The 27,900-nt window shown below is 36.1% G+C and overlaps 1 protein-coding gene and 1 pseudogene across 1 annotated transcript in view; one reads left to right on the top strand and one right to left on the bottom strand.

The window, feature by feature from the left end:
• The window catches only part of PAWR (pro-apoptotic WT1 regulator), a 114,276-nt gene that overhangs the window by 64,363 nt on the left and 22,013 nt on the right, over positions 1–27,900 (top strand). The window contains exons 2-3 of the mRNA XM_044228882.1: positions 6,589–6,720; positions 19,423–19,457. Coding sequence (XP_044084817.1) covers positions 6,589–6,720; positions 19,423–19,457 — 167 coding nt within the window. The remainder of the gene's footprint in view (positions 1–6,588; positions 6,721–19,422; positions 19,458–27,900) is intronic.
• Positions 8,792–9,445, bottom strand: LOC122892267 (annotated as a pseudogene).

Raw genomic sequence — 27,900 nt, forward strand, 5'->3', positions numbered from 1 at the left:
ATGTATAGAAGACTGAAACTCGACCATTCTCTTACACCATACACAAAGATAAACTGGGAATGGATAAAAGACCTCCGCGGGAGGCAGGAATCCATCAGAATCCTAAAGGAGAACATAGACAGTAACCTCTTTGACATGGGCCACAGCAACTTCTTTCAAGATACGTCTCCAAAGGCAAAGGAAAGAAAAGCGAAAATGAACTTTGGGACTTCGTCAAGATCAAAAGCTTCTGCACAGCAAAGGAAACAGTCAACAAAAAAAAGAGGCAACCCATGGAACAGGAGAAGATATTTGCAATAGACACATGTAATCACGTCAAAAAGTGGTCAGAAGACATGAACAGACACTTCTCCAAAGAAAGACATACAGATGGCTAACAGACACATGAAAAAATGTTCATCATCATTAGCCATCAGGGAGATTCAAATCAAAATCACATTGAGATACCACCTTATAACACATTTAAAACAGTCAGAATGGCCAAAGTTAGGACAGTAAACAACATGTTTGGAGAGGGTATGGAGAAAGGGGAACCATCTTACACTGTTAGTGGGAATGCAAGTTGGTGCAGCCACTTTGGAAAACAGTATGGAGATTCCTTAAGCAATTAAAAATAGAGCTTCCCTATGACCCTGCAATTGCAGTATTGGGTATTTACCCCAAAGATACAGATGTAGTGAAAAGAAGGGCCATCAATACCCCAATGTTCATAGCAGCAATGGTCACAGTCACCAAACTGTGGAAAAAACCAAGATGCCCTTTAACGAATGAATGAATAAAGAAGATATGGTCTATATATACTAATGGAGTATTATGCCTCTATCAGAAAGGATGAATACCCCACATGGACGGGACTGGAGGAGATTATGCTGAGTGAAATAAGTCAAGCAGAGAGAGTCAATTATATGGTTTTGCTTGTGGAGCATAAGGAATAACACGGAAGACATGGGGAGATGGAGAGGAGAAGTGAGTTGGGGGAAATTGGAGTGGGAGACGAACCGTGAGAGGCTGTGGACTCTGAGAAACAAACTGAGGGTTTTGGAGGGGAGGAGGGTGGAGGGTTGGGTGAGCCTGGTAGTGGGTGTTATGGAGGGCACATGTTGCATGGAGCACTGGGTGTGGTGCATAAACAATGAATTCTGGAACACTGAAAAGAAGGAAATAAAGACAAGGTATATTATATGGCCACAAAAAAAAAAAGAGAGAAATCATACTTTTGTTTTATTCAGGAGTTTTATTTGCCAAAATACTGGTGCTCCAAAATGCAGTTTGGGGAATAGTAAAGAGCTTGGTGACAATCAATGATACTTACTCTCACTTTGTTTAAAAAATGTCATTTCATAAAGCTTTTTGGTTTCAATTTAAAATAATTGTTAACCCTGTTCTCATGCAGTTCTCTCTATTCTATATAAAAGGTCACAGTAACTTTGACGTGATTACATTTATCTAGAAATAAGAGCTGGGAAGAGAGTGCATTGAGTTACACGTTGGTGTAATTATAATATAGAACCAGCATTTATTTTCATCTCATCTTTTTCTCTCTCAGATAAAAAGCTTTTGATTAGTAGAAAGAAACTGAATTTTTAAAAAAGATTTTATTTATTTATTTGACAGAATCACAGGTAGGCAGAGAGGCAGGCAGAAGGGGAGGGGAAGCAGGCTCCCTGATGAGCAGAGAGCCTGTTACAGGGCTTGATCCCAGGGTCCTGAGATATGACTGGAGTCAAAGGCAGAGGCTTGACCACTGAGCCACCCAAGTGCCCAGAAATAAACTTTAAAACATTTTTGAGTTCTTTTTGGTTCTCTCTTGCTAGTACCTATTTTAAAATTACTCTTGGGGGCGCCTGAGTGGCTCAGTGGGTTAAGCCTCTGCCTTTCACTCAGGTCATGATCTGAGGGTTCTGGGATTGAGCCCCGCATTGGACTCTCTGCTCAGCAGGGAGCCTGCTTCCCTTCCTCTCTCTCTCTGCCTGCCTCTCTGCCTACTTGTGATTTCTGTCAAATAAAGGAATAAAATCTTTAAAAAAAAAATTACTCTTGGGACGACTGGCTGTGTAAATAGAGCATGTGACTCTTGATCTGGGGGTTGTAAGTTTGAGCCCTATGGTGGGTATAGCGATTACTTAAAAATTAATTTAATTTTTAAGATTACTTAAAAATTACTTAAAAATGAAAAAATGTTTTTTTAAAAAAAAACAAAATAACTCTGTCTCCATTAAGGATACCATCAGCTGTGCATGTAGAGAATTCTTAATCTTTGCAAGAAATAAAAGTGGAGGGGCACCTGGGTGGCTCAGTGGGTTAAAGCCTCTGCCTTCCGCTCAGGTCGTGATCCCAGGGTCCTGGGATGGAGCCCCAAATCAGGCTCTCTGCTCAGTGGGGAGCCTGCTTCCTCCTCTCTCTCTCTCTGCCTGCTTCTCTGCCTACTTATGATCTGTCAAATAAATAAATAAAATCTTAAAAAAAAAAAAAAAGCAATAGAAGTGGAAAATGTTTTAACCCACTTTGGTCCACTAACTCAATTCTTTTTTGCTTTCATTCTTTCTTCTCACCATTTCCACCAAAGTTTCCTCTAGGTGTATTTATCCCAGTTACATAAGATAGCTTAGAGAATTAGAACCTTGGAGGGAAGTTGTGATTCATCATATAATCCAAGCTGCCTGGAAGTAATATGCGCACATTCTTCTCAGAGATCGTGTGTGATGAATAGGCTCCCAGGTCAGTGGGTAACAGTGTTGCCACAGAAAAGAATGTTCTATTTTATCTTGAGGTGCTATAGTCCATCTCCCTGATTTGTTTCATCTTGGTAACTCATTCATTCATTTATCAAGCATTTACTGAATTTTTTTTTCTTCTTTTTAAAGTGTTGGTAAGGGAGCATACATTTATTGAGGTAGTGGAAGGAAGGGAGGTTTGTGTTGAGGGACTGGATCTCAGAAAATGAAAACAAAGATTAATAAAATAATATTCCAGTGCTCAGGGAGTTCATGGCTATCTGATTCAGCTTTAATTTTGTTTACACTACGTTAGGATTTAAGAGTTCTAGCGTTATACTACTGACATTTGATCCCAAGGTCAGGGGTTTTTGCAGTCCAGGTACTGGAGAATGAGATGATTCTTTTCACGGAGTAGAAGCCTAGAGATGAGATTACTCTTTATTTTTTCCAGATCTTATACACTTGCTTCTCAGCCCCCACTTTGCATTAAATGATTGACCTTTTATCTCAGTAATGTGTATTGAGAAATTCCTTTACTTTATTCTCTTTTCTATTCTAGGACCTCGATTACAAAGTTTTTATTATTGTGGTTTTATATATTTTAATGTTAGAATGATTGTTTTGTCATAACTTTTTTTAAAAAAAAGTTATGACAAAAAGTTAAAGTTAGAAAGTTAAAAGTTAAAAAGTTAAGTTTTCTGGATGTTTATGTATTTATCCAGATGGTTACCCCTACTTTCCAAATAATTTCCTTAAGATTTTGATTGGAATTTTTATTCAACTTATAAATTGGCTTACAGATAATTGACATCTTCACAATATTAGGTTTTTCTCAATGTAAGAATTGATTTTAATTGTGTAGTTTTTTTCATAAAGTTTTTTGGTTTATTTTTATAATTATTATTAAAATTATACAGTCTGGCTGTTGATGTTACTTTGGGAAGCAATTTTTGCATACGTCTATAAAAACCATTGTAATGAACTTTAATAATTCTAAGATTTTTATATTATTTCAACAAAATTGTATCATCTGAAGTGATGGAATTTTGCCTTCTTCCTATTGCTAAAATCTTTTATTTTTCTTACCTGGATTTATCAGATAGCACCTCCAGAATGATGTTAATAACTCTGTTTATAGTAGAATGGATATCAGTGTTTTAAGTCTGATTTTGCTTTTAAATTTTATTGATATTTTGCTGTTAAACATGATACCATCTGTTGGTCTGAGAAAGGTTCTCTAAAGAGCCTAAGAGAGATTCTTTTTCTAATTGGGACTAGTTTCTTAAAGTTTAGAACCCTTTACTAGATTTCTTTTAACTGATTCTGTGTTCTACCTAGGATATGGTATTTTTCATAGGATCAAATTGTCTGCTTTGTTGTCTACTCTCCACTTTTGGTCCCTGTTAATTTCCACTCTGAACTGCTTTTTATATAGGTTCTATTTCCAAAATCAGTTTTTTTTTTAAGATTTTATTTATTCTTTTGAGAAAGAGAGAGAGACCACTGTCAGGGGGTGGGGAGAAGCAGACTCCCTGTTGAGCCAGGAGCCAGACATGGGGCTGGATCCCAGGATTTGGAGATCATGACCTGAGCGCAAAGCAGATGCTTAACCATCTGAGCCTCCCACGTGCCCCCCACCCCTGCATCAGTTTTAATTATGTTTTACTTATATTCCAGGGAATTGTAGCACCATAACATCTTTCTGTGTTACGTAGTGAAAAGTCCACACTTGTCAGGTTATTTGTGTTTTTTTTTTTCCAATTTATTTATTTTCAGAAAAACAGTATTCATTATTTATTTACCACACCCAGTGCTCCATGCAAGCTGTGCCCTCTATAATACCCACCACCTGGTACCCCAACCTCCCACCCCCCGCCACTTCAAACCCCTCAGATTGTTTTTCAGAGTCCATAGTCTCTCATGGTTCATCTCCCCTTCCAATTTTGTGATCAGAGCATTGCCTTTCCAGTCTTCACCTCTGTCAAGAGCTGTGAAGGGTTTGAGATCTCATCTGCTTACAAACTAACCATGTTAGCCTGCTGTAATTTCATGAATCATGACCGAATACACTAGTCTTCTGGTTCAGAGTCAAGTAGCCTCAATATCATAATTTTTTTTTGGTACCTATAACCTAAGTCCCATTTAGGGCCAGATGACACCTGTACACACAGTCAGTTCCATTATAGGGAGAGCAGGGGATTTCATTCTTTCCCCTCACTTCCTTTCCATATCATTGTAATTTTTAAGACTCCATCTCAGGCGCTTTCTTCCATATCCCCCATCTTGAACCTTGTGTCTTTGAATGTGCTGCTTATCTACTGTGTCCCTTCTATTCCAGACACTCTAGTGTCCCTTCTTGGTTTTCCCAGTGATGTAACTTAAATTTTTTTCTCTTTTTATAATTTGTAGGTCCTGTTTCTTTTGTTAGTGCCTTCTTATTTACAGGCTGCCTGCTGAAACATTATTTTTCATGTCTCACAGAACCCTTTAGGGCGATATTGGTTAAGAATGTTTTCAGTTGTAGGGGTGCCTAGGTGTCTGAGTTGGTTAAGCATCTGCCTTTGGCTCAAGTCGTGATCCCAGGTCCTTGGGATCGACTCCCACTTAGGGCTGCCTGCTTTTCCCTCTCCCTCAGCTGTTCCCTCTGCTTTTGTGCTCTCTTGTTCTCTCTCTCTCAAAGAAATAAATAAAATCTTAAAAAAAAAAGGAATGTGTTCATTTGCAAGGAACAGATAGCCCATTCCACAATGGCTGTAATGAATAGAAATTTGTTTCTATTTATGACTTTTTTTTCTGTAGGGTATGGAAATTGATAATGCAGATGTTGATTCAGCTTTTTAGCAACAACCTTTTCATTTGCTCTTCCCACCATCTCAAATTTTCTTTTTTCTATATCCGCAGTTCTAAATTTTACCCATCTTTTAAATTATAAACTCTGCTACAGAGTTTTTTTTTTTTTTTCAATTTATTTATTTTCAGAAAAACAGTATTCATTATTTTTTCACCACACCCAGTGCTCCATGCAAGCTGTGCCCTCTATAATACCCACCACCTGGTACCCCAACCTCCCACCCCCCCGCCACTTCAAACCCCTCAGATTGTTTTTCAGAGTCCATAGTCTCTCATGGTTCATCTCCCCTTCCAATTTACCCAAAAGCACATACCCTCCCCAATGTCCATAACCCTACCCCCCTTTTCCCAACCCCCCTCCCCCCAGCAACCCACAGTTTGTTTCGTGAGATTAAGAGTCACTTATGGTTTGTCTCCCTCCCTATCCCATCTTGTTTCATTGATTCTTCTCCTACCCACTTAAGCCCCCATGTTGTATCACCTACAGAGTTTTTATAGAAGACTATTCCCCAGGTGAAAATACTCTTTCTGTGTATACTTTTAGGTAGTACTAAGCTGGGAAATGGCCTTTATCATTGAGTTATTTGCATCTATATCTATATCTCTGTATATCTTACATCTTCTGTGTTAACTTCCCACTAGACTATAAATTCCATGTCTTGGGTATATCATTTGTTACCCTCTGAAAAGTGCCTTTTTTAAGATAGACACCTTTCATTTACTTGTTGGATGAATGTGAAAGAAAGAACCTTGCCTTTTAAGCAAGCTTTCTCACTGCTATTTAGAGTCTAGAGGAAAGATAAGTTGTCAGGGGTGTGAATGTGGAGTTTGGGGTTTAAGCAGATAATTTAATTTACAGGAATTAAATGTACATATTACTGAAAGGAACACCATTATCACATAAATTAGTTTCTGAATGCACAGATACTTCTTTAATGCTATCCAAATGTATCTTCACATACTGTCAATACAATCTGTTAGTATTATCTGGAAATAAAATGGAAACTATTTTTTCTTCTAGTGCTTAGATGAATATGAAGATGATGAAGCAGGGCAGAAAGAGCGGAAACGTGAGGATGCAATTACACAACAGAACACGATGCAGAATGAAGCTGTCAGCTTATTAGATCCAGGCAGTTCCTACCTGCTACAAGTGAGTATTTATTTATTTAAATTTAATTTAAAAGAATTACCTTAAAAATTCATTTTATTATGAGTTACTATATGTTGATTGATTGTGAACTCTAAGATGAAGAGTGACGTGCTCAACCAACTAAGCCAGCCAGGCACCCCTAAAAATCTATTTTTAAAAATTTTTTAGTTTATAAATGAATATCTAAAAATACTAGGATGTCAGTTGCTATTTTAACAATCATTTTTAAGTAGCTTTTAATAATTTTTCCATTCTCCTTTTGGTTACATCTGCTCCATTTAAGTATTTTCAGTGGATTTAATCATTGACTTTCCTTCTGTTCAAATACAAGTATGTATGGTTCTTGGTTCCTGATCAGTGATAGCTAGGAAAAATAATTTCCTCTTTGCTCTTAATAAAGTTAGAATTAGTAAGCTTTTGAGTGGACAGTTCTGCTCTAGGCTGATATTGCATTAGAATTATATAGCAACTAAAGAATGAACTGTATGTAGTATTGTGAATTGCCAGAAACATCTGCACTTCTGTATAATTATACAAGTAAAATTAAACTCAATTTCAAATTAGCTGTTATTTTGGGTTTTTGTGGCAAAGAAAACTGGGAGTTGATCGTATTAGAATGCCTCAGTAGAAAGCAAACTACTCTGCAGAATTGTTTAATTTAAATTGGAATTTGGGAATGATTGTTATATAATCTAATCTTATGTTAATTTGATGATTGAGTTCATAAACTATTCTGTCATCTTCTGATGTTAAAAAAAATTATTTATTTAAGTAACCTCCCGTACCCAGTGTGGGGCTCAAACATGTGACCCTGAGATCAAGAGTTACATACTCTTCTGACTGAGGCAGCCAGGTGCCTCCAGTTTTGACTATTTAAATGCATTTTATTATATATCATTTTAAAAGGCATTTCTGAGCAGATCGAATATCACCCCATTTTATTAATGAAAAAAATTAAATATAAACTCTATTGCTTTGTAAGGTTATGATAAAAAGGCATTTGAAAGAGGCAAATATTTTGAGGTAGTTTGGAAATGCAGGTGCAAAATTTCTTTGTCATCTGCTCTTTGAGGCAGATACACTGATGGGAAGAATGATGAAATGATGCAAGTTTATCTGTTCTTTGTATCTAAGTTGCTGTTACTAGAAGTACCTACCCTATTATGACATGGTGTAAGCTAATAAGCCATGTTTCTCTCAGTATCTGTGTGACTATTCATAGTCTAAAATATCTTTGTATCCTTTAACAAAATTGAAGTTAAATCTGGGTATATTCCAGGTGAAGATAGAGGCTTAATTTATTGAAATAGAGACAATACAGTATTTTTATTAAGAATAAGTTTATTAAGGGGGCACTTGGGTGGCTCAGTGGATTAAGCCCTCTACCTTCGGCTCAGGTCATGATCTCAGGGTCCTGGGATGGAGCCGGTCGTCAGACTCTCTGCTCAGCCTGACAGGAAGGAGCCTACTTCCTTCCCGACCCCTCCGCCTGCCTCTCTGCCTACTTGTGATCTCTGTCAGATAAATAAATAAAGTCTTTTTAAAAATTTATTAAGAATTAAAATTTTAATTCTTGGTCATGCCACTTTGGTATACTCAAATAGCACCAGGCACCTCTGTGGGGAATCTGCTTCTCCCTCTGACACCCCCCCCCCAAATGCTCTCTCTCAAACAAACAAATAAATAAAATCTTTAAAAAAAAAAAAAAAATTGTTTCTACCAAACCCTTAAAAACAGCCATTTGAGAATAAACTAGCAGAGCATCACATCATCTTGGATGATGTACAGTGAACATCAGCCTACAGTGAAGCTGTAGGTTTCATTACACGCACCAGCAAATCTACATGGCTAACTTCTGCATTTCGCTTTTACCGAATTTGTATTATACCTGTTATACCAAATAGCATTTTAAACACTGACATATAAACACCTTAATAAGATAGAGCAAAGATAAAAGCGTTTCTCTTATAAGAAACAAGATATACCCTCACCCTCACTTTTAGTCTTCAAACATTATTGCACTTTAACTTTCATAATTTGACAGTGCATTCATGGAACATTCTGCAGACAACTAATTTTGACAAAGAACACTTTTAATTTTACAAACATTACTTATATTAGCAGTAATGGTGGAGCTACCCCATGCTGCACAGCGAGAACCACCATTAGTGTGGTGAAACTTGTGACCCTTTCCAAGGCCACATTCTTGCAGCCTGCAGATGTCAGCCTTTGTGTCTCCCTGTGCTTGTGGACTGGTGTGGTGATCCACTGGGTGTCAGGATTTCTTTTGCTAGCTTTATAGAATGGATCAATGAGGATAACCCAATTTGTATATGGAATCTTGGCCAATCAAGTAAGAATTTCTAGGACTTTCAGATGCCCACAGTGGTGTCCAGCTCACTCCTCTGCAACAGACTGAAGGCTTCAGGCAAACTTTAGCTGGTTAACACCATGGTGGACAAGCTTGCCGTAGGTCACACCTGTAGGGACTGAGCATTGTGGCTACCACATTGTGCACGAATCCTAAATATGACGTAACTTTGCTTGGCATTGTACCCTAGTCTGTGCGCTTTATTGGGCCAGGTTGAGCAGGGGCCCCATGGAGTGCAGAGAGCTGGTGGTACTGCCAGCAGTGCACCCTGAGAATAAAGTACATTGTAGTGGACTACGTCTTCCTCCATAGTTCCTGAATGGACTTCTGATTGGTAGGAACAATTTTGCCCATCTTGGCTTACCTTTGAGCTGATGGCTGCCACAGAGAAAGGAAAGAGCCTTTCTTTCCTTTACTGAGTATTTTCTACAAACAGAGTCGCCTACATAACAACAACATGGCTCTTAAAAATAGAAAATTAAAAATAATACATTCTTACCATTTAATATTTAGACCTTATTCAGGTTTCACCAGTTATCCCAGTGATATTCCAAAGTATAGCAGAAGGATCTCATTCCAAATCAGGTGTTGCATTTAGTTGCTGTTATCCCTTTAGTTTCCTTTAATCTAAAGCAATCTCTCTTTAAATGTCTTATTGTGGGGGGCCTAGGTGGCTCAGTTGGTTAAATGTCTGCTTTTGGCTCAGGTCATGATCCCAGGACCCTGGGATGGAGCCCCACATTGGGCTTCCTGCTTGGTGGGGAGCCTGCTTCTCCCGCTGCCTGCCACTCTCCCTGCTTGTGCTCTTTCTCTCTCTCTGTCAAATCAGTCAATCAATCAATCTTTAAAAAAAATAAATTTCCTAATCTTCCCACTTTAAAAGATTATAGGGTGGGCGCCTGGGTGGCTCAGATGGTTAAGCGTCTGCCTTCAGCTCAGGTCATGATCCCAAGGTCCTGGGATCGATAGCCTGATCGGGTTCCCTGCTCAGCAGGGAGTCTGCTGATTTCCTCTCTCCCTGCCTCTCCCCTTGCTTGTGCTTTCTCTCTTTCTCTCAAATGAATGAATAAAATCTTTAAAAATAATAAAAGATTATAGGGCTACAGGGCAGTTACTTTATGATATACCTTCAGTTTGGGTTACCTGATATTTACTTCTAGATTCAGGTTATAGATCTCTGTCAGGAATATCACAGAATTAATGCTATATTCTTCTCATTATGTATCCTGTCAGTTCACACATAATTGTAATTTGTCCCCTCATGGCTGCTGATCAGTCTGGTCATATGATTAAGGTAGTTTTTTTTTTCAGGCTTCACTTTCCCTTTCTTAGTAAGTATTTTGTGGAACTGATGATCAAATGAGTCCTTTAACAGTAAAAAAAAAAAGTATTTTGTGGGTAAGTGCTTTGAACCATGTAGATATCTTAATCTCCATCAAACTTTATCATCTTCCTGCCTTTATATCTGTATATCTGTATTGACTCACTGTTACCTATTTTATCTGATGGGTTGTGTACCCTGTTACAATCTAATAGTTTACTGTTGCTCCTGTAACAAATTACTACAAATTTGTTGTCTTAAAAACAGCACAAACTTATCATCTTACAATTTTATAATTTGGTAGTCCAACACGGTTCTAATTGGCCAAAATCAAGGACTAAAATCAAAGGCTTCAAAGGCGAAAATAGGACTACATTCATTTTTGGAGGCTTTAGGGGGAGAATCCATTTTCTTACCTTGTTTAGCTCTTTCTCAGTGACTACCCACATTCTTTGGATTATGATCCTCCTTCTTTTTTTTCTTTTCTTTTTTTTTTTTTTTAAAGATTTTATTTATTTATTTGAGAGAGAGAGACAGTGAGAGAGAGCATGAGCGAGGAGAAGGTTTCCATCAAAGCCTGCAACGGTAGGTTGAGTACTTCCTGCATCTTGTCCTTCTGACCTTTCTTCTTAATCATATCTCCCTCTGACCTTCTTCTGCCTCTGTCTTCCACTTTTAATGAATCTTGTGATTACATTGAGCCAGTCAGACAATCTAGGATAATCTCCCTATTTGAGGTTGTTGATTAGCAACCTTTATTTCCCTTTGTCGGATTATCTAATATGTTTGAAGGTTACAGGAATTAGGACATAGACATTTTTGAGGGTCATTATTCTGCCTACTACACCATTATTCTTTATTTTGGTGTTCAAATTATCCCAGATTTTGCCAGTGGAAACTCTTTTGAGCTTTTGTATCCTTTGCCACATCTCCATCATTCTTGGACTACTACTTGGCATAATATGATGTTAACAGGCTCATTTTTAACTTTCCTACACGGACATTGGAAGTAGCCATTTCTTTGAGAAGCTAAGGAGCTCCGATTCCTTTCACTAGAAAGTACTTTGAAGCCACGATCTGGGCTGTAGGTTTGTTTATGATACTGAAATGTCACCATTCCTGGTCCGTCTCTGTGTATAGACCTACAGAATATATGTATATCTGTATATATACATATCTGTCTTCTGTCTGCCCACCTGCCTACATCTGTGTAGATACTGAAACTAATTTATGCTGATAACTTCCAATCTAATACTATAATTTATTCTAGTAGTTGTAACTCCCTTTTGTGACATTGAGAAACTTGTTTCCCGTTATCCTTAATATTTTCTTATTTGTTCAATCCCCTTTTATGTAACTTATCTCCCATTGCCACCCCTTCCCCATATTTATACCCTCCTCACCACAAGTGGGTCCTGACATCACATGGTGGCTTTCTTTGTGCATGAACTCTTGCTGACCCTCTTCAGGCTTGGGCATCCTATGCAAGGCTGTAGGATGCCCTCCATACCCTGCTTGAATTGTGACTCCCCACACTGGATCACACACACACCCCCCCCCCCCCACCCTGGGATTCCCTCCTTATACAGCTTAGCTTCTGTCATCTTATGATAGGCTGCCCTTCCTAGGGTCCTTGTTCATGTTCAGATTCTAAGAACTCATGCTGATTTGCTTCTCCATGGAGACCCATCATCAACCTGATTGGGTTTTGACACCTTCAGACCAGAATACCATTCAATGTGGACACTCTCTTCATCATGTTTTGGCTCTGGCATATCATCCCTGTTAATCTTTCTGTAGAGAGGCTCTCTGCAAGGGCTGCAAACTTCTGTGCCATTCTGCTTTTGTACTCTTCTGGAGCCCTAAAACTCTGTTCTCTGCCACCTGTTCTCTGTTCTCCTGAATGAATGACCCTCACACCCTACTTGGGCCTCTTGATATTCCCTATATGGGACTTGCTTCTGACATTGTTACACTGTGATTCTCTGTGCCAGGCAGCTCTTCTTCATATAGGGCTCCAGTACTCTGATACCCTGGTTTGGGCCACTATGTTTCCTCTCCATCTAGCTCTGCCCTACCTAATGGTTTTAGGACTGAATCGTTCAGAAAGGAAGGGGAATGATGAGTTTTTCCTTTTAAAATCTTTGTTAATTTGTTAAAGTTCTTGTTTTGTTTTTCATTTTCTTAGCTATTTTTATCAGTTACACATTGCAGATATTTTGTTCTGCATTCATCTTCAGCAGTATATCTTGCTACATTATGTCTACCAGTATAAGTCCTGTAAGTTAGTCCTGAGAGCCAGTTAGCATGTAATGCCATAATTTTATTGAGGGCTGTGGCTTTGTCAGTAATTAGTTTATTTGAATAACTTCAGTATTGTTTTGCTATATTTAGCTGGTCTTGGATTTTCTCTGATCTTATTTCACATATGCTTTTATATTTGTTTATACTTTAGTTCTGATCTGCCACTGCACCTGTAAAGACAATTCATGGGATTTCCTCATTGACCATTCTAAGCTTGACTAAAGCAGCATGTTTTATTTAAACTTACACAAAACAGTTTGTGTCTTGCCAACATTTTCTAAGTGCTGTATAGGTCTTTACCCCTCCCTTTAGTAATATAAACCATCCCATTGCAAGGGAGATTATTTCAGGCAAAGCATATTTAAATCAGTTGTATAACAGGCTTTGGGGTTATTGGAAGGTCTAATTACATAGTCTTTGAAACTTTTAAGATCAATGTCACTCTTAGCAGTTGTAGTTCTTATAACTGGTTTCAGTGATACTGGTATTTCTTTTACCTCCCGCCCCCATTTAGAATGCAATTGTCAACTTTAACAGGTATCATAATTGCCGAGTTGTCATCCTTTGTTTGTAAGTCTTTATTGCCACAGGAATACAGAGATTTCTTGTTAAAACATCTGAGGTGAAGTTTATATTTGTGTATTAATGTGTAAAAACATCAAGCATTTTCCTTCTTAAAATTGTAGGTGACTCTTGCTGCAGTATAGAGGTTGATTTTGCTTTTTCTGTCTAATATTTCTCATTCAAGAAATGCTCAGTTTTTTCTTTGGATAGAGGTTAGAAATCTCTTTAAACTCCATCTGTAATTGACCATATTGAATGCACATGAGAAGCAGACTACTACCACTCCTCCCAATTTCTTCTGGTACTAGTTCTCATACTAATATAGTCTGTCCAGTTTGGGGAACATTCCATTGTTAAGGAATGTAATTTGATTACTAGAATTACTGTAAATAACATTTAGCTACAAAATATATAATCTAATAAAATACCCTATTTAAATCTACCAATATAGAATAAGCTTAAGTGTCTTCTCTCTGCTTCAGAATCCTCACTATTGAAACAGTGGTTATCTAGAAATAAGCTTAAATTCTAATTGTTTACACATCTTGGATATAAACATGGAATGATTTGATCAGAATTCTTATTTTACTGATTTCTATACTAGCTGTATAGAAAATACTGTATGAAACTTGATTGAGATATGTTCTAAGTGACTAATTGTTTTAAAAAAAAACTGCAAGAAATATGGAAAACTGATCTTATATAACTTCCTATTAGTACATTCAACTAGAAACTTCTCTGATATTGACTTTAAGTCATTTATAATTGGGTCAGAGTATAAAATTATTACAGTGCCACTGTAGCTTAGTGTTGCTGAAAACATCCTTCATTTCATATTTCTGTATTTTTAAAAATTCTGCTCTAACTCTGTATTAATCAAAATTTACCATATTCAGGAAAATACCCGTGTTAAGCTTCATAAATATTATTTATTGCAATGTTCATATCATTTCAATCAGTGTTATTGGTAACCCACAAATCAGTAAATCCAATAAAGGCTGTTCTCATTTGGCAATTGTGGTTACTTCTTTCAGGAAAAGGTAGTCTGGGCAATCAAGCTGATGTCGTGTTTTAAAATATTTCCGTTATAACCAAACTGAGAGAGAGTGTTGTTTTGGAATCTATGGAATTAACATTTTTTCTAATGCATATTTAGGCAGACATCATTTAGTGTTATGTCTTTGTTTAGTTCATGTAGAGTAAGATTAGGGAAATTTGTAAATGACAACCTTTATAAAATGTTAGTTGAGTACTGTTTGTGAAAATTTAGAGGTTAAAGTTTCATATGAAATCATCATATGCATTCAATAAAATGTATTTTGGATACACATGAGCCTAGAATTTTTGCTTTTTCTAAATAATCAGTGATTAGACTTTTTTTAAATTATTTTTTTTATTTTTTTATTAATATATAATGTATTACTAGCTGCAGGGGTATAGGTCTGTGAATCGCCAGGTTTACATACTTCACAGCACTCACCATAGCACATACCCTCCCCAGTGTCAGTAACCCTACCACTCTCTCCCTACCCCCCTCTCCCCAGCAACCCTCAGTTTGTTTTGTGAGATTAAGAGTCTCTTATGGTTTGTCTCCCAATCCCATCTTGTTTCATTTATTCTTTTCCTACCCCAAACTCCCCACGTTGCACCTCCCCTTTTCTTACGAGGGAGATCATATGATAGTTGTCTTTCTCCTATTGACTTATTTCGCTAAGCATAATACCCTCTAGTTCCATCCACGTCGTCACAAATGGCAAGATTTCATTTCTTCTGATGGCTGCATAGTATTCCATTGCATATATATACCACATCTTCTTTATCCATTCATCTGTCAATGGACATCTAGGTTTTTTCCATAGTTTGGCTATTGTGGACATTGCTGCTATAAACATTTGGGTGCACGTGCCCCTTCGGATCACTGCATTTGTATTTTTAGGGTAAATACCCAGTAGTGCAATTGCTGAGTTATAGGGTAGCTCTATTTTCAACTTTTTGAGGAACCTCCATGCTGTTTTCCAGAGTGGCTGCACCAGCTTGCATTCCCACCAACAGTGTAGCAGGGTTCCCCTTTCTCTGCATCCTCGCCAGCATCTGTCATTTCCTGATTTGTCAATTTTAGCCATTCTGACTGGTGTGAGGTAGTAGTATCTCATTGTGGTTTTGATTTGTATTTCCCTGATATTGAGTGATGTGGAGCACTTTTTCATGTGCTGCCATCTGGATGTCTTCTTGCAGAAATGTCTGTTCATGTTCTCTGCCCATTTCTTAATTGGATTATTTGTGGGTTTTTTTGTTTGTTTGTTTGTTTTTAGATTATTTGTTCTTTGGGTGTTGAGTTTGATAAACTCTTTATAGATTTTGGATACTAGCCCTTTATCTGATAATGTCATTTGCAAATATCTTCTTCCATTCTGTCAGTTGTCTTTTGGTTTTGTTAACTGTTTCCTTTGCTGTGCAAAAGCTTTTGATCTTGATGAAGTCCCAATAGTTCATTTTTGCCCTTGCTTCCCTTGCCTTTGGTGACGTTCCTAGGAAGAAGTAGCTGTGGCTGAGGTCAAAGAGGTTGCTGCCTCTATTCTCCTCAAGGATAATGATGGATTTCTTTCTCACATTGAAGCCCTTCATCCATTTTGAGTCTGTTTTCATGTGTGGTGTAAGGAAATGGTCCAGTTTTATTTTTCTGCATGTGGCTGTCCAATTTTCCCAACACCATTTGTTGAAGAGACTTTCCCATTGGACATTCTTCCCTGCTTTGTTGAAGATTAGTTGACCACAGAGTTGAGGGTCTATTTCTGGGCTCTCTCTTCTGTTCCATTGATCTATGTGTCTGTTTTTGTGCCAGTACCATACTGTCTTGATGATGACAGCTTTGTAATAGAGTTCGAAGTCTGGATTTGTGAGAGCACCAACTTTAGCTTTCTTTTTCAATATTCCTTTGGCTATTTGAGGTCTTTTCTGGTTCTGTATAAATTTTAGGATTATTTGTTCCATTTCTTTGAAAAAAATGGATGGGACTTTGATAGGGATTGCATTAAATGTATAGATTGCTCTAAGTAGCATAGACATTTTCACAATATTTGTTCTTCCAATCCACGAACATGGAACATTTTTCCATTTCTTTGTGTCTTCCTCAATTTCTTTCATAAGTGCTTTATAGTTTTCTGAGTATAGATTCTTTGCCTCTTTGGTTAGGTTTATTCCTAGGTATCTTATGGTTTTGGGTGCAACTGTAAATGGGATTGTCTCCTTAATTTCTCTTTCTTCTGTCTTGTGGTTGGTGTAAAGAAATGGAACTGAGTTCTGTGCGTTGATTTTATATCTTGACACTTTATTGAATTCCTGTACACGTTCTAGCAGATTTGGAGTCTTTGGGTTTTCCACATAAAGTATCATATCATCTGCAAAGAGTGATAGTTTGATTTCTTCTTTGCCAGTTTGGATGCCTTTTTCCTTCTTTTTGTTGTCTGATTGCTGAGGCTAGGACTTCTAGTACTATGTTGAATAGCAGTGGTGATAATGAACATCCCTGCCGTGTTCCTGACCTCAATGGAAAAGCTCTCAGTTTTTCTCCATTGAGAATGATATTTGCGGTGGGTTTTTCATAGATGGCTTTGATGATATTGAGGTATGTACCCTCTTTCCCTACACTTTGAAGAGTTTTGATCAGGAAAGGATGCTGTACTTTGTAAGATGCTTTTTCAGCAAGTAATTAGACATTTTAATCTAGTTATTGTGATTTTTAAAATAACTGAAAAGCTAGGTTTTACAAAGTATTTTTTGTTGATTATAAGAAATATTTTTGTAAACAGATGATTCGTTTACACGTTTGATGTATAAAGTACAAAGATTCACCTGCCTTATCTTTAGGTACTGCCACTTTAATACAGACTAATAAATTCTTTTAAGTTTACTTGGTAGGTTTTGTTACTCCCTTCTGTAAGAACAGCTGATGCCAGGGTAGGGAGAGTTAAAATGTCTTTAAACCAGCTGTCAAAGCATAACTTCCTCAAAGGTAATCTGTTTAGGGGTCAAGCCCATACATACGGACACTTCTGGCATCCTATCTGTAGCCTGGTTACTTTCTGCAACTGCTTAATTCCAAAGTGGTACTTTTCTATAGTGGCAGGTGACTAGAGAGGTTATTTTCATACATTGCCCATATTACTTATTCCATACTATTTGAGCTGGGGGTTGGGACAAAAAAGTTATCAAAGGTGGGAATCCCCATCTTCCAGAAAATATGATATATATCAGACATGAAAAAATGAGATAAACTTTTATTTAAGTAGGTAGGTTAGACTGTTGTAATGGGTATGTACTGACTTGGAACAATTGAAACAGATTTACTAAAATTCCACATAGAAAAATTGGTAAAGATTATTCTGTATCCCAGTTTAAAAAAAAAAATCTTGGGGCTCCTGGGTGGCTCAGTGGGTTAAATCTGCTGCCTTCAGCTCAGGTCATGATCCCAGCATCCTGGAATCGAGCCCCGCATCGGGCTCTCTGCTCAGCAGGGAGTCTGCTTTCCCTATCTCTCTGCCTGCCTCTCTGCCTGTTTGCCATCTCTGTCTGTCAAATAAAATCTTTAAAAAAAAAAATCTTCGCTTCAAACTTTAAATTGTAAGCCTATTGTAAAGGAGTTATGCAGTTTTTTTACTCACTTATGTCCTTTAATCCCCACGTAATCCAATAACATAGACATTGTTACACCTATTTTAGAGATGAGGAAACTGAGACTGAGAGAAGTTAAATAACTTATCATTGCTTCATAGCTACTGAAGCCTGTCTGGTTGGAACTTGGATCTAAATCTTACTCTAAACCATGTGGTTTGCTATACTGTTTCCTCTACATTGATGAGTCCTTTATTGCACCATGCAATCAGTATTTGCTGTTTTAGTCTGGCATCTGGTCATCTTATTTATAAAAGGGTGGATTCTCTGATTTTAACATGGGACATTCTTTAACTGTAGAGTCTTGAATACTTTAAATGATAACTAGAAGAAGAGAATGATCAATTTTTAAAAAGACTCATCATTTCATTTTGACAGGTTTTATTAAAATGAAACTGCAAAAAATATTTGGAGAGCCCGGAGTATTAAAAGATTGAAAGAGGGTGGGGCACCAGAGTGGCTCATATGCTTAGGGGTCGTGATACTAGGGTCTTGGGATTAAGCCCTGCATCAGGATCCCTGTTCATCAGGGAGCGTGCTTCTCTCTCTCCTACCCGCTCATGCTGTCTCTTGATGTCTCTCTCTCTCTCTCTCTCTCTCTCTCAAGTGAATAAATCAAATCTTAAAAAAAAGATTCAGTGGTGTGTCTGAGTTCCTCACTTGGTTAAGTGTCTGACTCTTGGTTTCAGATCAGGTCATGATCAGGGTGAAGGGATCAAGCCCAGCACTGTCTGTCTAGATTCTTCCACCTTCCTTCACCTCCTCTGGTGTTCCTCCTGGTACTCTCAGGTGTGGGCACTCACTCACTCTCTCTCAAATAAATAAATAAAATCTTTAAAAAAAAAAAAAGATTGAACAGAAAAATCCCTGGTTAATTGCAAGGTAATAATTTCCCCATCTCAGTGGTTAATGTTAATTTACAACAGCCTTTCTTTTGGATAGCATACTATCAGCATAAACAATACTTTCTTACTTTTAATTTTTAGCTGTCTTTTAAAATAAGCATTAATTATTATATGTATTTGAGGTAGTCTTTTTTAATTGAGGGTATAAAAAAGCAGAAGAGGGAGATACATTATATACGTATATGTAATCGTGTGTGTGTGTGTGTGTGTGTGTGTGTGTGTAGTCTGTGTTTTTAAATGCTCAGTGACTTCCAAAGTGATTTAAGCTGATTGGTTGATGAATAATGTTTCCTTTTTCAATTTTCTGAGTTTTAAAAATCTTATAAATTAAAAATACTATTTTTAAAAAGTGTTTGGTTTTGTCTGAGAAATCAGATGTAGACTCTTACTTTGTTTGACTGGCATTGATTTCGGCCTTTTGGCTAAGATCAAGTGTCAAGTTTTTAAGGCGGTGATATTTGTTCCAAATTAATTTCTTTCAAAATCATTTATTAACTGTTTTATGTAATGTGGAATTGTGTTCTTGCACATACACCGAAATTGATGTCATTATTATTGCTTTACAGGACCCATCTAGAACAGTTTCAGGCAGATATAAAAGGTAAGACTCCTTAAATTTTAACTTACAACATGTTATAGATGTGACTGTAATATCTGTCTGACTATGGCTTAACTAAGTAGAACTGTTTCAAACAGCTTGTTGAAAAATAAGAAACCTTAATATTGTGCTGTTAAGAAATTACATTGTAGGCAGGAGTATAATAATGTCTGTTTGATCATGACTTATTCTGTTATACCCTGCTGTCTTTGAAAACTGTGCATACCATGAATTTATATGGAACTGATGAAATTAAGCAAAATAGAAACTAAGTATCATAACCCCTTTTGTATTTGAACATTGAAAATATAAGTATACTACCTTTATTAGCTTGGGCTGCCATAACAAAACACCATAGAAAGGGAGGGCTTAAACAGAAATTACTTTTCTCACGGTTCTGGAGGCTGGCAGTTAGGGATCAGAGAGCCACCATGGTCAGATTTTGGTGAAGGCCATCTTCGCGGTTGCAGACCTCTTGCTCTGTCCTTACTGTGGTAAGGAAGGGGCCTAGGAGCTCTCTCAGATTGCTTTATCCACTAATTCCATCCATGAGGACTCTGTGTTTGTGACCTAAGAACCTCTGAAACACCTCCAAGCTCTATCTCCTAATACTACCACATTGAACATGAGGATTTCAACATAAAATTTTGGGGAGGTTGCAGAACACTCAGACAATACCAATTCTTCTACACTATGAGTAATACTTTTAGCAGAAAATGTGTTTGAGTATGTATGTACATGTACAGGAGGAAAATCAGAATTAGATATGAGAAGTTGTTTAATGGAGATGGTTGGGCTCTTAGCTTCCTCTTTCCCTAGTGACATCATAAAGGTTACAGAAGATATGGTCATACATGCGCTAATAATCATAGAATAGTGGTAAACCTTATCAAGTGCTTATAATGTCTCAGGTGTTTTACATAGAGCGATCTCATTCAATTCTCACAATTGTCTTAAAAGGTGGTACAATAGATACAATGTTCACTTTCATTTTGTAGATGAGAGAAGTGTGGGATTCAAGAGGTAGAATAATTTCACTAGGGAATAAGGCTTGTTAGTCATTAGCAGAGTCATGATTTGAACTCAGACAGCCTGACTCCAGAATACACATGCCTGCACCATCTATGTAGATCTATACATATAAAACCACCGAGTTCCTCTATTTGTATGTTAAAGTTTGAAGTGTTTGGTTGAAAGTTATAGTTACTATATTCCTTCTAAAATAAAACATTGATTAAGAGGAGCTCTAATTTTAATACTATTACATATAAACAAAACCCAATTTTTAATTTTTAGTATGGGCCATAATATCTACTAGTAGTAGAAAAAGGTAAAAAGACCAAAATAAGCAACTATTGACTGTAAGAAAGTGAAACGGTCTCAGGTGAACTTAATATATTTGCTACTGCTTCTGTTTTAATTTTCATTTCTGAGTAATTTTGATTTAGGTATAATGAAACCTGTGATTCTTTTTAAAGTGTCTAACATTTATACATTGCTTAATAATTTTTACTGAACATGAGTACCTTAAACTGGAAAGAATCTCATTTCTTTTGCTAGAAATTATTGCCGGTCAAATAGCTTTGGTTTGGCTTATTTCCAGGGCACATTCTCAAACCAGAAACATTTTTATCATTAGTTTTTGGGTTTGGGGATAAAGATAAACTTCAGTAACTTAATAAATGTATAAATATTTACTTATTAAATAGTAAACCTTGAATTATAATTGACACTCTTCAGATTAGTGTTAAGTAGAATCAACAAGGGAATAATTTTCTTATGAATACTCATTAGATACTTCATTTACATTTCATTGTGTTAAATCAGGAAGAAGATTGGTTTTCCATCATGTATGTTTCTATTTTTAAGCTTTTCAGACCATTATTTTACTTGGGACCTGTTGCTATACTGATACTTTTTTTGTTTTCGTGACCTAGAGCATGTTTTGTTAATTTTCAGCTTTCAAAGGTTTAGCCCTGTTTAATTCTGTTATAAAACAAACATTTTTTAAAGCTTCTAGTCATTATTCCCTGACTTACAGCAACTTGTAGTTTGAATACTGTTTAAAAAGGAGAAAAATAACTAAAAAAATAAAATCTAGAATCTAATTTGAAATTACTAATTACTTATCTAAAGGAATTTGTTAAATTGTGCATCAGCAGTTCATTACTTTCATTAATCTGTCAGCACGTGTAGCAGGGACTAGAGAATGGATGATCTTGGTGAGGGTGTCTGCTGACTAATGGGCATTTAAAAAAAGGAAAACTGCCTAAAGAATAGAAATTTGGCCTCATATGTTAGAAAATGTTTCCACTGTACCAAATAATTTATGAGATACTGTACACAGCTAGACAAATTCTTAAAAAGTCATTGGAGGATACAAGAACTCACAGAACTAGTTTGTATGCATGCTGTTATAAATTATGAATTAAATATTTAATTTTTCTTACAAATAGCAAGAATGTACTTTTTGAGAATTGAGTCTGTTAAGTACTAGTTAGGCTGTATTTTATTGAATCAACTCTTGTTTATCTCGGGCATCTCTTATATATGGACTAATTTCCTTTTTAAAACATATTTAGAGGCACCTGGGTGGCTCGGTTAAGTGGCTGTCTTCGGCTCAGGTCATGGGGAGTCCCAAGGTCAAGTACCACATTGGGCTCCCTGCTCAAAGAGGTGTCTGCTTCTCCCTCTTCTTCTGCTCCTCCCCCTGCCTGTGCCCTGTCTCTCTCTCTCTTTCTCTCTCAAATAAATAAAATCTTTAAAAAAAAACATATTTAGAAACTATTTGGAGGTGGGAGTAATGAAATTTCTGCAGCTCAAGATTTAGGAAAAATGAATCAGTATCACATATTCGTAGGTTTTTTTGTTTTTCATTGTGTGATTTTTCTTAATATGCCTACTTCGTTAAGTTTATAGTGCATTGGTCAAAATAAGGTTTTTTTTAAAAAAGGCAAGACCGGTTACCCTACTCAGTGTGATATCTAAATAAAACTGTCGTACACTGCCCCCCCAAAAGGCAAGACACTTCTAAATGACTTGCAAAGAACAGGATTAACCAGGGTGTATAATTTACCATTTTTATTTATGTATGTAATTCAGCCGTCAGGAATGGCTCTGATTAAAAAATAGGGAAGCGATTTAAGACAAATACTCAGTTTTTTCATTCTCACATTGTAATTAACTGGTCTCTTTGTTTTCACAAATATATTTAATGCAGTATTAATTGTTTTATTAAGTAATTATGGAGTCAAAAATGCTTCTAAGTCCTCCCCCCATCTAGTAACCTTAACATTAGGTTACATTTATGTAGTTTTTAATGGTATGCAAAGCACCTTCACAGACATTACCCAACAGTAATCCTATCAGGCAGCGGGACAGGTATCTTCTTTCCGAAGTGAAGAAAAAGGCTTTAGTTCAGTGAACCCTCTGTTTTGCAACATGGCCTCTGAGCAGAAATTAGTTAAGTTACAAGAGAGGAAATATTACAAGGTTTTCCTTTATTTTTTTATTGTAAAGATTTGAGTGAGTGAGAGACGGTACCTGCTCCCCAGTGAGTGCAGGGTGGGTGGTGCAAAGGGAGAAGCCCACTCCTCACAGAGCTTGTCAAGGGGCCTAATCTCAAGGTCATTTAGATGATGATTTTGATAGGAGAGGAAGCTGAAATCAAGTCTTAAAGCTTAACAGACTGAACCACCTGGGCACCACAAGGTTTTGCTTTTACAAAGAGCATGGACACATCAGGATATGAATGTTAGAAAGAAGAAACATTGTTTTAACTAAAACATAGGTGCAAAATCCCATTTCAGATCTATAGTGTTTTATGTTATTACTCTTTCTTTCTATAACTCTAATGTGTGTACCTTCTTTGGGACTTTTCTTCCCTTATAATTTTTTGCTGTTACTAAAAGCGATCAGGGTAGAATTTTTATACGATTTAAAAATTGTTTACTTGGGTGCCTGGGTGGCTCAGTGGGTTAAGCCGCTGCCTTCGGCTCAGGTCATGATCTCGGAGTCCTGGGATCGAGTCCCGCATCGGGCTCTCTGCTGGGCAGGGAGCCTGCTTCCCTCTCTCTCTCTCTCTGCCTGCCTCTCTGCCTACTTGTGATCTCTGTCTGTCAAATAAACAAAATCTTTAAAAAAAAAATTGTTTTCTTCTCTTTAAAGGCAGTCCTCACTATTGGAAGATTTGAATTGGAAAAGCCCACTCATAACACTACCCTCCAAGTTAATCATTATTAACATTATTTTAATTTTTTACTTCCACTTTAGTTTTTAGGCTTTTATTTGAATGACCATGGGCATAATGGATGTATGATTTTGCATTCTGGTTTGCTCCTTCTTAAGTTTTCAATAGAATGGCTGATATCAATAGAGCAGTCTCTTCTTTTCTCCCTTTCATGAAGTACAGCATAAATATACCAGAGAAACTCATTGTAACTCCTTTGGGGATCCTTAATTTCTTTATTTTTTATTTTTAAGTTTTTATTTATTTAAGTACTCTCTATACCCAACATGGACCTGAGATCAAAAAGTTGCATGCTATTCTGACTAAGCCAGTCAGGGTCCCTCAATTCTTTATTAGGACAGACATGACAACAGCATTATCTTCCTGTCAGTTCTGCTATAATACATGTTTTTGGAAACTCGAATTTGCCCCAGTGGATATATTAGGGAACAGTTTGGCCATAACACAGATTTTTGTGTTTGTCAAGACACCATTTTGTTCATCGGAAACACTAGGTAAGCGTGTAAAACTGTACCCAGCTTAACTGAACCATGTAGGAAGACACAAAAGACACACACCTCAGACATCTACCAGCTGACTTGAGTGTGAGTCACAGCCATTCATTCATACGTGGTGTCACAACTTCCCATTTGATTTCAGATAACTCTCCTTCTTACACTTCTTGTGGAAAAAAAAAAGAGGGATCACTTTTAAAAGATACTGTATCTTCAGATTATTTCTCAGATATTATTTTAGATCTGTTACTTTGAACTACCAAACAGAAATTCAAACCTTTAGTTGTCACTTGATTCTGAGGCTCTTTCATAGGAAATTAAATAGAACCTATTTAGGTTTGGAAGGTAAATAATTTATTCAGAAAAATTTCATGCAAAGATTTTAAGATGTTGCAACTTTTTTTCTAAATGGCACTTTCTCTATAACCATTGTTTTAAAACCAGTAGTTCTTGTTTGATTGCACATGTGTTTTGAGAATCACTGAGTCACAAGAAATTTCTTTGGTTTTTGGTTAGGGATCAAACCAAAATCAGCTGGATTGTTTAAAGGTGAGAATTACAGACTAAAGACCAAATGTATCTTCTAGTAACTGAAGAGGAACCAGGTTTCTTGGACTGTGTGTTTTCTAAGGAAATATATTCCTTTTCAAAATGTCTTGTTTTTTTATTAATATATTCTTTATTTTACCTAATGCTATAAGACATACAGTAGCTGTATGTTCTAGCTGTGGTTCTTCTGGTGAATGGATATTACAAATGAATGTGAATGTCAAAAAAATGATAATTTAAAAATAATTGAGATACTGGTACGTTTTGTGGACCTCATGGTTCCCTTGTGGATTGGTGAATTTTTATCTATGCTATAAATATTAGTAGCTAGGATTTATATAGTATTTATTATGTAATATACACTATTCAGAGTACTTTCCTTATATATTAGTTCCGTTAAATCTCCTGGTAACCTTATGAGGAAGATGTTTTATTATCCCCATTTTACAAATGAGCAAACTGAGGCACAGTGAAATTTAATGTCTTTTTGAGATCAGACATATTAATTGGTTGATCTTATCAACATATGTTTTGCTTTACCTCATGGTAATATTAATTTGCTTAGTGTTGGTAGAATGTAGAGTATTTGATTCAGAGTTTCATTTTGCTTATTTTGAATCCCAAGTAACTAGAAGGTACCCATAACTAGATTTTTTTGTTTAACATAGTTTACTACTCACGTGGCTTTGGATTTCACAGAGTTCACTCAGCTATCTTTACTTTTATTCTGGCTACAGCATGGGAAAATAAGTTTTTTTCTTAATCTTCAAATCCAACAAGATCTAAAGTTATCTTTATAATCACGAAAGATAAATTGTGTGATAACATTTGGTACATTATTTTAAAGTGCATTTTATGTATTATATTTCCTTAGGAATTAATCACTAATCTGAATTTGCTCTTCCATATTTAATCTCTGTTTTTAAGAGCTTTGAAATGTACTTCAGATATCATAAAGTTCATCCTTTGAAAGTATACAATTCAGTGGTCGACAGTACTTACACAGGGTTGTATACCCATTACCACGATCTAGTTCCAGAACTACCTCCACACCAAAAAAAAGGGGAAACCCCATGCCTGTTAAATGGCCAGCCAGTTCCCATATTCCCTTCCCCTTAGCTTAAGCAACCAGTACTCTGTTTTGTGTTTTTTAATAGATTTTCATATGCTGGGTAATGCATATAAGTGAAATCATATAATATGTGGCTTTTTGGTCTGGCTTCTTTCATATAGCATAATGCCTGCCAAGATTTGTCTGTGTTGTAGCCTACCTGGATAAAACCACATTTTGTTTAACCATTCATCATTTGATGGATATTTAGGGTGTTTCTACCTTTTGGCTCATAGGAATTTTATTAGGATATATAGTATATAGTATGCTGTGAACATTCATGTGTAAATTTTTGTGGTTCTTATTTATTCTTAATACACAGAAATTTTCCATATTGCTTAGTTGAAAATTTTTCTGAAAAAAGTAGATGTTTTATGTCAATATGTTTTGAATAATTCTGAGGTACAAGGTACTATGCTTGGTGTTTAGGAGACACGTGCTAAGAGAATAATGAAGAGTATATAATCTTAGCTTAGCAAATGCAGTGACTTACCTCTGGAAGAATGTATTCTGGGTTTGTCTATCCCTCAGGTAGTGAAATTTAGCAACCAGGTATTTGAGTAAAATGATGAGATAACTGTCATTTGATCTCGTTAGGATAATTCAGTATATGTAATATACCAGAAATGAGCATGTATGATAGACCCTAACTGGAAAAACTTAAATTTCTAACAATGAGGAGGTTATTAGCTATAATATATTAATATATTAATATATTATAAATAGTTACAATGCAGACATTAATCTGATGCTGTAGAAAACAATTATGTAGAATAATTATTACCTATATGTTAAGTGGGGAGAGGGTGGGCATGTTACAAAGAGAATGATACAAAACAAAGTATCATAATATATATTAAGTCTTCATAACTTGAAATTACTAAAATTATATGTAATAGAATGTAACATTTATTAATAAGTAATTATCGTTTAATCATATTCTCAAAGGGGGCTGTGATCTAAAAAAAGAACTACTATGTTTACAATATATCAGTACTTATCTCTGCATTGGTGGGATTACTGAGAGGAGTGATTTATATTTTTTGTTTCCTGCAGTTAATGTATATAAATTTGAATGAATCTGAGAGTTTTTGATTTTGGTCTTTAGTTGTTACTCTATGTGTATGTGTGTGTGTAAAGGAAGAAAGTGAAGACTTACACAGAGTAAGGGACTGTTTTTAGGGAGGAGTGTGAGTAATGGTGGGAGAGAGATAGCAAAGCATGTTAAAAATATTAAGGGCAATCCAGTATTGGTTGGTTATTTAGGGATTTCATAGTTTATTCAATACTGCTAAATATTTGATACCATTCTAAAAGTGGGATTTTACTTATGAATCTTGTATTTCTTCTAATTGCTAAGCCTTAAAATACCTTTTTTAGTGGAAAATTCCTCTAGCTGTAATCTTATAATGCTGTGCCAATCTTGTTCTCATGATAGTTTTTAGAATAACAGTTTTTTATTCCCCAATGTAACACCTCCTAGTCTTTCCACAGAAGATGTGAAAATTCCAGAGGGGGAAAAACTTCCAGTGAATGGAAGTATTTATCTTTTATGACACTTTATTCTTTTCCCTCTTCTGAACTTTATAGCTAAGGGCACAGGGGATTCTTTTTGGAATTGTATTAGAGCTTTATGTCAACATTCCCAAGTAGAATATTACAAACTTTTTGGAGTTGACGAAACAACCTTTTATTCTGTGTATTTTGTACTGTACAATCTGTCCCTCAAAATACGTTGAAAACATTTCTGTTTTTAAAATAAACAGAGCTAAATTTGGCAAAAGATAAAGTAACTACTATTCATAATTTTGACAGTATTCCTTATAAACCTAATACATAGCACATAAAGCACTGATTTTTTTTAGTATTAATTATTCCTTGTTTTAAAATTATTGAATAGTATGATTTATATAGTTACTAGCTTAATATGAAGGATTTCAGAAATTGTTAATGGGTTAAATTTTCTGAAATACTATCCTAAGCTTCTGCATCAAGCAAATACAAACTTTTTTTAAAAAAAATTATTTATTTGACAGAGATCAC

This window comes from Neovison vison, chromosome 12 (assembly GCF_020171115.1).
Source record: "Neovison vison isolate M4711 chromosome 12, ASM_NN_V1, whole genome shotgun sequence".
Lineage (NCBI taxonomy): Eukaryota > Metazoa > Chordata > Mammalia > Carnivora > Mustelidae > Neogale > Neogale vison.